This window comes from Triturus cristatus, chromosome 3_1, assembly GCF_964204655.1.
Source record: "Triturus cristatus chromosome 3_1, aTriCri1.1, whole genome shotgun sequence".
Lineage (NCBI taxonomy): Eukaryota > Metazoa > Chordata > Amphibia > Caudata > Salamandridae > Triturus > Triturus cristatus.
In genome coordinates this window covers 348,049,088-348,062,572 of record NC_140583.1, presented here as the reverse complement: position 1 = coordinate 348,062,572, position 13,485 = coordinate 348,049,088, and the positions used below count along the sequence as shown (strand labels likewise).

Sequence of the window (13,485 nt, the reverse complement as noted above, 5' to 3'; positions counted from 1 at the left end):
CATAATTTGTGGCTTTGCGAATTGAGGCCTGTAGTTTCTTTGCTGCTTGTAGCGCTCGCCTACTTTCGATTCTGGCCTCACCCTGTATTTGTTTTAGGGTGCAGTATATTAAGTCCAGAGAGGGGGGGGGGGGGGAGCAGCAGGACCCTGGGGTGCAGCTGAACCATCTACTGTCGCGACCCCCGTATTCTCATACACCATACTTGTGGCAGAATAGTCCCATTCCAGATTTCTCTCTGTGGTCAGAGCATTTTTTACAGGGCTTATTTTGGTTCTTGTTCTTCGCTTTTGCACGGTCGATTTACTATAATGCGCTTTTTGCACTGTTGAAGATTCTCCGGAGTCCGTACCGCTAGAGATAATTGAATAACTCAAAACTAGCGAGTCGGGATCGGAATCATCGTAGAGTGAGTAGAATTTATCTCCTTCAGGGGAGCCAAGCGCCGTTGCAACCAGGAGCTGGGGCATTTGCCTAGAGTCACTGTCTATAGCATTAGTGTCATCCTGTATGCTGACTAGTCCCCCCTTGATGACAGCAGTGTCGACATTGTTATTGCGGTTATTATAGCTTATTCCAGCGGACTCTGCCCGACTCTTCTCTTGGACCCCCGCTTGGACCCCTCGTGTCTCCGTCAAATCCATTAGACAGCCACTTTCAAATGCGGGCGTTATGATTGCTAGTAAATTACTGTCCTTCAGCGGAGAAAGCTCCGGTCCTTGTGGTAAAGATGCGCTTGTTGCATTATTTTCGGGTGAGTCTATCAAGGCTACAGGATCTATCTGCAGTTTTCCATCTTGGCGAGCCAGATCCAGACCAGATTCCAGCTGCTGATCCGGTCCGCGCTGAGGCAGTATCACCGGCGTTAGCTGTAGCCTTAGCTTTGGAGGCACTGAAAGCCCCACGGCCCCCCCCACCCGAGCCTGCCAACACATTTGGAGGTCTTTCGGCCCCCCTTTAGCCGCCTTGCCTACCTTCTCCGGTCTTGGAGCCATAGCCCAGTCCGAGCGGCGAAGAAACTCCTGCGATACACCAGAAGGGCAGCGGGTGTTCCGAGTCAGCAAATGCAGGACTGTAGCATTCACCCTGGTCCTAAACGGGATCCCGGCTCTCAGCAACCGCATGACATATCGAAAAGTAAGTACATGAAATGAAAGTAAGTTCTTTCCTTCATTTTCCCTTGTTTGTTAAGCTCACTGCTACCCCAGCATTTTCAAAGAGGTGCAGAGGGGAGAGGCAGCAGCGGCTCTAGTCGAGGTCAGTCGGTCATCTTGATATTTTAAGCATAACTCAAGCCCTGAATAAACTATAACCTGCGCCTTAGTCGTGCACTGCTAACGTACTCACCTATTACATCACTCACATGTTCAATGACACCATTGATAAAATCACTGATGACATCTGACATTACATCATTTATGACAACACTGTGCATAGTGGGGGCGTAAGTCACAATTACTCAAAGGCTTGAGTTAGTTACTTCAGTTCAGAAAATATATATATTTATTTTATTTTATTCTTGTGTGCACTTTACCAACATTATGCAATGATATGGTTAGGGACTTGGGCTTAAGCCATTATTGTAAGAGAATAAACAAATGCATGGGAAAAATATATTACATGTATGCAAGACAAGGTAATATATGTGAATTTGCAAAACAATACAAGTTACATACATCACATGTTCTTTCTAAAAGTCCTCAAAATTGACACGGAAGATTGAGGTTTTAGCTTCTAATGGGTAAAATTAAATCCGGATACAAAACTCTACGTTTCTTCTGGAACCACAAAACAATCCTTCACTTCACAAACAATAAGCATTTAACAACTCAAATTGTAAGATACAAATTGTTTTTAAATGTCAAACACAGTCAAAAGAATATAAACATTTTGAATTCAACATTTACCTTCCAGAATGGACTGCTTTTGCTGAACAGGCAGGGATACTGTGTTATTTACAATGATCTGAGAAGACTGATTATACTGTGATGGGGGAGGAGTAACATGAGAAACCTGTTCATAGCGCTTTTCGGTAACTGGTCTATCCAAAGGTTCAGCATCGGAAACTGTTCCCCTGTGACAAGTGTAAGGAAAGAAAATGATAGCATCAGGAACATTTGGTTTTGCCTAGTAACTAAGGTTTCAATATTGAGTGATATATTTTCATCTTTGGTTTAAGGGTAGGGATTACATTCCAAATAGAAAATCAACAGTTTAGCAAAAAACAAAAATAAATCTACATTTATGGTGCCTCCATTACTTTCCTCCCGCATGTACTTGCTTATTCCAAACTTGTTGGTATTCAGCCACCAAGCAGCATGGCAAGAAACTATGTCTCATGGCTATTAGTACAGAGGTCTTTATTGTCAGTAGCATGCATACTTGCATATGTATATGTAGCTGCACCCCTTTCCTTGGCACATCCTTAGCAGTTCTGTATGATTTGATGGATCTGATAAATGGCAGAATGGAGTGAGTTGGGAACAGGCTGCAGCCTATTGACTAGGAATCACCATAATGCTAATAATCCTACTCCTAAATTATGGCTGTCTACCATTTCCTGACTATGTTTAACACATAGCACGAGAAAAGGTGAAGTCGAGGATGGCAGAGCGGCTATGAAGAGCTTAAGAAAATGTAAAAAAGTTACTTTTCTTCAGTACAAATCTTTCTGGTGGATAATCTTATCTACCTGGATATTCATCTCATGTTGGAAATCTCCGGGTGGCAGACTGGAAACTTTCATGATTGTCCAAGCCAGTAGGGGTGATAGACTACATTTTGGCACTAGAAGTGATTCCTTGGTGATGTTACTGGAGCCATAAAGCCCCCACCCAGGTGCATTCATAACAGTTTCACCTCCATGTTTTCTGTGCCCTTAGAGGCAAAAAAAAGGAATTTCACCAATTAAAGTAGTGCAACACAGCAGTTTAATTGGACCCTTCTTACTAGGTCTTAGCACCAAACGTCAGCACAGGAAGGAAGTTGGGATTGTGAGGAAACTGCAGGTGAACAAAGTATTCACCAGAAGAAAAATATTGCTTACCCTATAAGCATCTATTTTTAGCATGTAGTGCAGTAGATGCATATGCTCTGAATACTCCTACTATCTAATGCTGGGATCGGACGTTTGTTAGCTGTTTTTCTTCGAAGAAGTTTTTCTAGTCACAAGATGGGACTGTGGCTCTTCTTCTAGTAGGGAATGTGCATGGGCACCAACACCCTGAAAAATGGTCTTTTGCACAGCAGGTGAGAACATGTATTGAGTTTCAGGCAAGCACAGCATGGTGCTCTATGTGCATTGTGCAGTGTCAACCAGTGACAAAATGGGAGAGATCTGAAATCAACACAGGCCTCCGGTGAGGAGGGTGGGCACATGACAATCTAAAGCACTACACACTACGAAATGATGCTTACAGGGTGTATAACATTTTCTGTTTGTAGCATGTGTGGTTGGAAAAATAAAAAAACAAACAGCTGCAGCTAGAGTATGTCTGATGCAGATGTCTGAAACAAAGTTCTTAAGACTGTTAATGTTTGCGAATATATCTAAGGGAAGTAATGGTCACAGGGAAAGCTACCTTCCAGGAAATTAACTAGAAGGGCCTTACGTGTAAAGGTTCAAAGGGGTGGCCCCATGAGTCTTGTGAGGATTATGATAAGGTTTCACACAAGTATAGGCAGTATTGTGGGAGGTATGACACTCTTAATACCTTCCATGAAAGCCTGGACTACTGGAATCCTGACATACTGATGTATAGGAATGGCCTAACTTCTAAAGATGTGATAGCAGATAACTTCCAGGGGTCTAGGTGTTTGGAGATGCAGCATAGTAGCCCGTGTGATTAGTCTGTGTGCTTATGTAGAATAGTTGCTGTAGGAAGCTGGCTCTGTGTATACTATACCAAAGTAAGGTATATTGCGCACAGTCTCTAGTGGATCCCCAAAGGCTTACAGAGATAAAAGTAGATAACACCTTGCTCTCTATTTGTGGTAGTGTGGGAAAGCAGTAAGGCTTTATCAGAGGGTATTGTTAAGCATATATTGTACAGACTCAGGCAAGAACTGATGTCACACACTCAGAGACTGAACTCACACCAATTAATAGTATAAAAAAACTATTTCTTTAGTTAGATTTTATTTTTTAGAACTAGCAGGACTTGGTACAGATAAATAAAGTTGTACTTTTCAAAATAGGTTGATGAGAATATGCAATCTTGTTGAAATAGACTTTGTTACAGGTTTGTAAAACATTTAAAGACAGTTTTCATTATGTTGTATTTACTTTTGAGTTTACTTTTTGGAGTTCTTTAAAGATTACTTTTTCTACTCAGTGTGTTATGTCTAGATATCACACTGGGACATTTCCTAGACAAAGGTAAGTAAACCACTTTAACATTAAAACACAGTTGTTCCATACAAACACAATTCAAAACTTAGCACTTTTTTAGAGCAAAAACAGTTAATGCAATCCAATGGGAGAAAATGTGGTTATCGGTTTGCATGTAACTAATCTAGTTTCTGGGGTTAGAACAAGGGTGTGAGAAAGTGGGTTTCTGTTGCAGTACCCCTCCCCCCCCTTTCACTTGGTGTGCCCTGGGCTCCTGCCAATCAGGTGCCCAGGGCCTGTGTTCCTTCCCTAAAAACTGCCTAACAGCCTAAACCCAAATGGCATCTCTGGCCACATGTCAGCCCCCGGTAAATGGTACCCTAGGTACCCAGGGCCCTATGACCAGAGAAGACCCCTAAGGGCTGCAGCACTTATTGTCCCACCCTTAGAGGCCCTGTGCCCTGATACACACACACTGCCTTTGCAGGATGAGTGTCTTGGTGCAGAACAAAACAGAGAGTTGACATGGCACATATCCCCTTGTGCCATGCCCACACACACACTGCCCTGGCATACCTCAGTCACCCCTCTAGCTGGGTGCACTATGCCAGTGGTGTGGGTACAAGGGCATGAGCCCTGTACCCCTACAGTACCCAGGTCCATGCCTGGGCACTGTAAGTGCAGTGCTGCCCTTAAGAGTATATGGTGCTAGGAGGTCGTCATCACGAACTCCACAGCACTAAGATTAAGGCTGCACTGAAGATTGAGCAGTTTGATATCAAACTTCTCAGCACATTAAACCCACACTGATGCCAGTGTGGGATTTAATGTACCAAGCACCCCAGAGGGCATCTTAGAGATGCCCCCTAAAACCTAACCTACAATCCATGTCTGTTCTGAGGCTGCCTAGGCTGCCACACAGCAGACATGTTGCTGGACCCCTGGGTAGGAGAGCCCCTGCCCTCCTGGGCCTGCAACAATGCACATCCTGGGCGAGGTGCTAGGTCTCCTCCCCCAGGATGGGCAGGGAAGCTTCAAAGGCATGCCGCCTTTGTGAGCTTCTCCAGGCCACTTGTTGTACTCAGCAACTGGCCCCCACCGGTTCTGACCCCACTCTGGCGGGAAGACTGGCAGGAAACCCCAAGGAAGGAGAGGGGTGTGCCAGCCTCTGCCAACCCCACCCCTCAGGTGGGGGAGGCAAGGTGAAGCACATCTCTGATCTCTCGCCATCTAGAAGATGGGGAGCCCTGCCCAATCAGGACTAGGCTACTGCCCCCCTCCCACAGGAGAGTGGCAGGGTAGGGGGTGTATCCACCCCAGGGAAGGGACCCATTGGTCCCTGCCCTTTACCTACCTGTAACGCCCCTAAATTTAGTATTTAGGGGCACCATGAACCTTCCCTCCTCAGATCCCGAATCCGAAACAAGCAAGAACAACAAGAAACAAGACCTGCTGTGCAGCTGCTAACAAGAGAAAGACACCAACTGATTTGGCCCCAGCCCTTCAGGCCTGTCGGCCCTCGAACCTGCTCCTGCTAAAACCCGGCGTCTCCAGTGGTCAGCAACCTCAAAAACCTCGGGGACCTGACTGCCTTGTGACTCTAAAAAGACTGGGACTCCCACGAGCAATGGTTCTCCTCAAAGCAAGTAACAAGCCCTTTGTGACCCTGGTGCCAACCAGGAACCGTGACTCCAGCACACACTGCACCCGCCAAGCCTGGCCTGTGCCGGAGTGGACAAAGACCATGAGGACGTCCCCCCGGCGACTGTGACCCAGAATCCAGCACCCAAGGACCCACCTCGACGCTCCTGATCACGCCTGCAACCTCAGAACCGGGGACCCCTCCAACCGCGACCAGCTGAGGGTAAGATTTCCCGACATGAAAAGACACCCCTGCACCCGGCACCCTGCGGTCCCCTGTGCCCAGCTCCTGGGTGCCAACCTAACCTACAGCTTCCCAACTTACCTCTCGAAGTGGTGGTCGCACCTGAAGAATCTTTGTCCCCGAGCTTGCAGCCTTTGTTCGTCACTGAGCTTCTCCATTGAAATCCATTGAGCGCCCGATGGCTCAAAAGCACCCTGCACCCAGCCACCCCAGTGCCCCTGGAAGTGCAACCTCTATCCTAATCTACTTCCCCACTTGCCCTGATCAAGTGACCAGGAGCCCAGCTTCCACAGATGCGTGGCCTGCTTGCCAGCAGCCACCAACCAAAGGCCCCTCACTTTTAATCCATAGGGTAACATTGACTGGTTTCACTTGGAAATTCTTCGAAGTGTTGAGTTTTTAAACTTTAAAATATTCACTAAAAATCAGCCGATCAACGAAAACGAAATTACTCACCTGCCATCAGGAGAGATCCCAGTGCTGGATCTTGGTGCCCAGCACTGACCCTGAAAAGAAATTACAACCGTACTTACCGCTAACTTGATTTTCCTCCATAGGATAATATTGCCTGGTTTTTGCCAGAAATTCTTCTAAGTGTCAATTTTTGAAACTTACAAATATTCCTTAAAAATCGCCTGTATAACAAAACGATTTCTTTCAACTGTTTACAGGAGATGCACCAGTGCTGGATCCAGAATCCAACACTGAGCAAGAAAAAGTAACGATAACCCTACTTACCTGCTAATTGAATTTCCTCCTATAGGATAACATTGGTGATTCTATGTGAAAAAGTTTCTAAGTGTCAACTTTTAAAATACAATAATATTCCTTAAAAATCATACCTGTAACCAAAACGTATTTACTCACCTGTTTCCAGGAAGTGTCCCAGGACTAAATCTAGGATCCAGTTCTGTGGTTAGAAAAGTAATCCTAAAAGTAATTAATTGCATTTACTTAGAAATTCCCATTGAGCTCAATGTTATAATTGTGTTTGAATTGTGTGGCCAATTGCAACAACTGTAACTATTGCATTCAAAAGTCTATTGCCTATTGAATGTATTTAACTAAAGCATCTCATTCTGAGAAAGTATATTTTGATGCCTATTGTTGGTTCTAAAATAAAACAACTATATATTTTTATACAAAACAATTGGCCTAGAGTTCAGTTCTTGAGTGTGTGAGACCATTTGCTGACTGAGTGTGTACAACAAATGCTTTACACTGTCCTCTGATACTGCCTTACTGCTCGACCAATGTACCACTTTAGAGAGTAAGGTTATATCTAACTTTAGCCTCTGCCAAACCTCTGGGGACTGTGGACTCTGTGCACACTGTACCTATTTGGGAACAGTATATACAGAGCCACTTTCTTACAAAGGGTTCCCCCAGGGTCAAGGGTGCACTCAAAGAGCACCCTCAGCGGCACTAGGGCAGCAGGGTGCTGAGGTCCAATGTAAGGCTATGGGGCTAGGGGCCTGTTGGTTGGTGGCTGCTCTGGGGCAAGCCACTGGGTTTAAGGAGCAAAGCTTCTAGGGTTAAGCTCATGGCAAAGGAGGATTCGAGTTAGCACACAAGATGCACCCACAGCAGCACAGGTGGGGCAGGGTGCTGAGAAGGCGTTGGGTGCCCTGTTGTTTTAAATGGGAGATCTCCGGTCGGAACAAAGAAAGCAGGCAAGGGCAGGGAGCCTTTTTGGAGGCTACCACTGGCTGGAGAGGTAAGATGGATTGCAATAGGGTGCCTTGACAGGTTAGGGGGACCCTCCAGGTAAAGGCTGCAGGTGTCATTGCGAGGCTTGAGGTAGGTCAGGGATCACCAGATCCTAGGTCAGGTTCGCTGGGGGGGGGGGGCATCCTTGTGGTGTTGGGCATCGTGTGCCGAGTGGTGCAGACTCAAGGATTCGCCAGAGGCTGGTTCATGAGCAAGTCCGGTGCTCACAGGAGACAGAGCCTTTGCAGGGAAGGCTAGGCAAGTCCTCAGAGTTCTGGGGGGCTGCTCTTCGGTTCTTCTTGCTTGTCTGAGAAGGCAAGGTTAGGGGGTTGCCCCTAAATACTAAATTTAAAGGGCGTTTCAGGTAGGTACCGTCTGGTCCAATGGGGGCCTTCCTTGGGGTGGGTACACCCACTATTATGCCACCATCCAGTTGGAAGGGGGCATAAGCCTCTCTCTGGTTGGCTGGGTCCCCTCCCTCTCCTCCCCCATCTTCAATATGGTGGGGACTGAGAGTTGTGCTTTGCCTTGCCTCCTTCACATGAGGAATGGAGTTGGCAAAGGTGGGCACACCTCTCCTCCTATCTTGGTTGTCCCGCCGATTCTCCCTCCCAAACAGGGGGTTAGAACCGATGGGGGCCAGTTGCTGAGAGCAGCAAAAGGCAAGGTCAGCTTACAAAGGCGGCAGGCCTTTGAAGCTTTCCCTTCGTGGACCCTGTCCATCCTGAGGGAGGAGGTTTGGCACCCCGACCTGGATGTGCTTTGTTTCAGGACCCAGAGAGCGGGAGGCTCTCGACCCAGGGTTCCAGAAACATGTCTGGGGTGGCAGCTGGTGAGCAGCCACTCAACCAGAACACTAGAGTTAGGTCGTTTTTCAAGAGGCATCTATAAGATGCCCACTGAGTGCATTTGGCATTAAATCCAAAACTGGCATCAGTGTGGGTTTAATGGGCTTTGAAGATCGATACCAAACTTCTCAATTTTCAGGAAAGCCATCATGGAGCAGCGGAGTTCGGGGTGCCAAGCTCCCAGCCCATGTTTTAAAAATGGCTTTACTGCACTTACAATAACTGCGGATGGCACAGGGCTCATGTCACTGTGCCCTCACCTGTGGTATAGTGCACCCTGCCTTAGGACTGTAAGGCCTACTACAGGGGTGACTGACCCATGTCACAGGCAGTGTTTTGGTGGGTATGGCACACAGGGATGAGTGCCATGACGACTTGTAGTTTTAGGCTCTCCCCCTGGCACACAGACTGCACTGGCAGTGTGTATGCGTCAGGAGAGGAGTCTGAGGGTCAAAAAATACATGCTTCAGCTCTCAGAGACTTTACCTGGCTACAAGGCCCTTGGTGCTACTTGCACCTTTTACATGGGACTTATATGTAGGCCAGAGGAGTTCAAATGTAGGAGCAAAGGTACTGTTCTGGGGAAAGTACACAGGCCCTGGGTAGCTGATTAGCAGGAACTCAGGACACACCTAGTGAAGAAGCATCAAACATCAGGCAAAACGTGGGGGGCAACCATGCAAAAAGGGGCACTTTCCTACAGTCGCACATTCTAGGGGTAGGTTTAAACAGCCAGATCCTAAGCTCACAGGTGCCAGCTCGCTAGGCTGAGCTGCCTGGGACATGGGTGTATTATCTGGCCTTGCCTCTATGAGAGATAATCCGTCCTAAGCAGTAACATCTCATGGGGGTTTATGGACATTTCCAGCAACACTGTGTACCAGGTGGGAGGTATCAGGGATGTGTGTCTCATCTTACTCACTACATACGTGATGTGTGGGAGAGGCAGAGAAGCAGAGGCCAAGCTCTTTGACCAATTAATCTATAGTGCCATGCACATGGACTATGGGTGTGGGGATCTAGAGCCGAAGTTTGGGCATTTTTTTTTTGTATTTTAAGGGTGCCGTACAGGTCTATTTGCGAGGTGCCCCAACTGTAAGTTCCTTTGTAGGGCTCACCAGTGGAATTCTCTCTTGTGGACTTGTCGATGTGTCCTTGTGAGCAGGTCTACACATTTACTGTCCAACCCGAGAAGGTGTTCCGCTAGGTGTTGAATGTTGTGGCGGATCTCCCAATGCCAAATTCCCTGAATTAGTGTTGTGAGCTGGCGAGAATGCATACTGCCTTTTTTCTGTAGGTAAAGCATGGCTGTGGTGCTATCTGTCTTGATGAGGACTAACTTCAATAGAATGACTTGGAAGAAAGCTGAGTGGTAGTTGTATGGCTAGCAGTTTTAGGTGATTCATTTGGTGTCCCTTGTGCTGAGGGGCCGTACCAGCTGAACAGTCATATCATTGAGATGTGCACCCCGAGACTATGATAGAGACCCTTGTGGTGATGGTCACTTGAGGAAAGAGGTCTGTGAAAGGCCTGCCCTACAACAAGTTGATGCTGTCCAATCAATGAGGTGAGTGCTTGCCTTTATCAACACTAGATCTTCCGAGTGTCTGTGATCTTTCCCCCACGAGGCACTTTTGTTTCATGGGCATATGGAGTTCATGATCATCCAATCAGTAAGGCTGGGCAGGGTACAAGTGCCCCCCCCTTTGCAGGAGAGCAGCCACCACCACTAGGTTCTTTGTGAACACCCATGGATCAGTGAAGACCCCGAAATGAACTGCTCTGAATGGCAATGATGTCCACTTACAATATGAAGGTACTAGAGGTGGGCAGGGTAGATGAGTATGTGAAAGTATGCCTCCCTGAGGTAGAGCAGCATATTATAAATCGCCTTGTCTGGAGTAGATGGAGGAAATACTGTAGGGTAGTGATAAGGAAATCTTCCAATAGGGTGCATTTGTTGAGATGCCGGAGGTCTAAGATAGGCCAGAGAGAGCTGTCCTTTTTGGGAACAAAAAAGTATAGAGTAGACAGTCTTGAAGTCAAACAAGGGTCCGCCCAAGGGTGCCTACCCACACCAGTTGTCGAGTTCCAGTCCTTGACATTTGTTAGACAGCAACATAGGCATCCTAGCACACATTTACCAGACACTACTGCCTGGATAGCCAAGTCCGGAGGGATGGGTACTTTTCCCGTTCCGTCCTCCAGGACTTTCTGGTTTGATCTTGGTTGGAGGGTTCAGATGAGTAAGGCCCTTAAAGAATCTGTTAATAATAGGGGATTTGAATAAAGAAGGCTGATCTGGCAGCCAAAGAAAAGCAGAGATGGCTGCAAGATATCCTTTAAAAGTGCCCAAGGCAGAACCCTGCTGGGCCAAGGAAAGTATATACAAGAAAAACCTCTGAAAGATGAGCAGAAAGAGGGATCAACAGCCTTTGCTGTGCACATGCCACAAATTTGTTCCATCTACAGGCGTATACCGTTTTAGCGGAGGGACGCCTGGCTGCCACGGTAACATCACAGACTTCGGACGGAAGGTCGAAAGCTGTCAACTGCCTCTGCTCAATCTCAACGCAAGGAGGTGGATACTGGACTGGTTCTGGTGAAGAACCCTCCCCGGCTGCTGCGACAGAAGATCCTCCTGAAGGGAAGTCTGATCGGAGAATTGATGGCCATGCTCAGAAAGTCGGGGTACCAGACTCTTCGTGCCCAGTCCGGATCTACAAGAATGACTTGAACCCGGTCGCACTTGAACTTCTTGAGCACTCTGGGCAGAAGTGATACAGGTGGAAAGGCATACAGGAGGCCGAAGCTCCGCTCGGGACGAAAAGAGGCACCAAGAAAGTGCCGCTTGGAAACTCTAGCGCGTAAAACTTCTGACATTGTGTGTTCTCTTCAGAGGCAAACAGATCTAGCCAAGGCTCTCCCCACCGCTGAAAGAGACCTTGTGCCACTTATCCGGATGGAGACGTCATTCATGATCGACTGGGAACAGACGGCTGAGTTTTTCTTCCCTGGCGTTCAAGGAGCCCACCAGGTGTTGAACCACTAGGGTCATGTCCTGATGTTCCAGCCATGTCCCAAGGCGTCAAGCCCACCCTGCCCTGTTTGTTTCAGTACCGCATGGCGGTGGTGTTGTCGGTGAACAATTACACCACTTTTCCCCTGAGAGAGGGAAGGAATGCTTTCAGTGCCAGTCTGATCGCCCGGAGCTCCAAAAGTTTGATTTGGAGGCCGCAAAACAGACGCATCTGATCTCTGCCTCTCGCAGGTGGCCACCCCATCCCAGTCGCATCCGTCACCACTGTTAGATCTGGTTGGGGAAGGGGGAGGTGTCTGCCTCTGACCCAATCTTGGTTCGTGAGCCACCACTGCAGTTGGTGTGCAGTTCCCTTCGAGATCTGGACCTACTTGGAAAAATACCCCTGATGCTGCGCCCACTGGAACTTCAGGCCCCACTGTAGAACCAGCATATGCCATGTGTCATGATCCACCATCAGGATGCAATAGGCCATGAGGCCATGAGGCCTCAGTCATTCTCACCGAAATCCTGAATAAAGGCTGAAACAGCAGTATCATAGCCCGAATATCCCAGACTCGCTACTCTGGAGGATAGGCCCAAAACTGTACTGTGTCCAGAACCGCCCCATGAAAGGGACCATCTGAGAGGGAGTCAGGTGTGACTTCAGCAAGTGGATAGTGAACCCCAGCAAATTCAGGAGGTAAGCCGTAGCCTGGAGGTGGGAGACGACACCTGGGGCGGGCCGCCTTCAACAGCCAGTCTTCGAGATAGGGGAAGGTTGGAACACCTGATCTGTGCAGATGAGCTGCGACCACCGCCATCACATTTGTTAACACCTGAGGGGCACTGGTAAGGCCGAAGAGGAGCACGGTGAACTGAACGTGCTTGTGGCCCACCATGAACCGAAGGTAACATCTGTGGGCCGGCAAGACGGGGATTTGAAAATAAGAGTCCTGCAAGTCCAACGCCACCAGCCAGTCTCCTGGGTTGAGTACAGACATAACTTGGGCTAGGGTAAGCATTTTTAACTTCTCCTACTGGAGGAAGAAGTTGAGGGCCCAGAGGTCTAAGATAGGACGCAGGTCTTTGTCCTTCTTGGGTACCAGAAAGTAGCGGGAATAACAACCATGACCTACTTCTGGCACAGGGACTGTATAGCTTCCTTGGCCAAGAGTGCTGATACTTACCAGCGGAGAAGTGCCAAATGATCCTCCGTAAGAAGGTGGCATGGAGGGAGGGGTAATCTTGAAGGGGAGGGAGTAGCCCCTTCAGACTATTTGCAGAACCCACCTGTCTGATGGGATGGATTGCCAGTGGAGGAGGTGAGGGGGGATCCTGCCTCCAACTTGCCGTAGATTGACCTAATACGTCGGTCTAGGAAGGTTTGGAGGCTGCGGCAGGGGGAGAAAGGGTGGACTGGCCCGCCTGCTGGCTCCCCGACCCAAGAGGACGCTGGGTCCCATGTGCGCAGCCACGCAGAGGCTGGAGAGTTTGCGTGACTCTGTGGCTGTGCTGGACAGGACGTGGCTGGGTGCCCCTTCCGAAGCCACAAAAGGGAAGAAAGGCAGATAGAGGTGGACGTGAGGTAACCGCGCGGCCCAAGGACCTGGCCGTAGCTTGAGAATCCTTGAAGATCTCAAGTGCTGAGTCTGCCTTGTCACCAAAAAGGTGAGTGCCATCAAAGGGAATACC

General features: G+C 48.2%; 1 protein-coding gene across 14 annotated transcripts in view; it reads right to left on the bottom strand.

Moving 5' to 3' along the window:
- TJP1 (tight junction protein 1) overlaps positions 1-13,485 on the bottom strand; it is a 1,155,396-nt gene that overhangs the window by 118,281 nt on the left and 1,023,630 nt on the right. For all 14 annotated transcript variants that reach the window (XM_085644067.1, XM_085644073.1, XM_085644075.1 and 11 more), the window contains one exon: positions 1,906-2,072. In XM_085644067.1, coding sequence (XP_085500193.1) covers positions 1,906-2,072 — 167 coding nt within the window. The remainder of the gene's footprint in view (positions 1-1,905; positions 2,073-13,485) is intronic.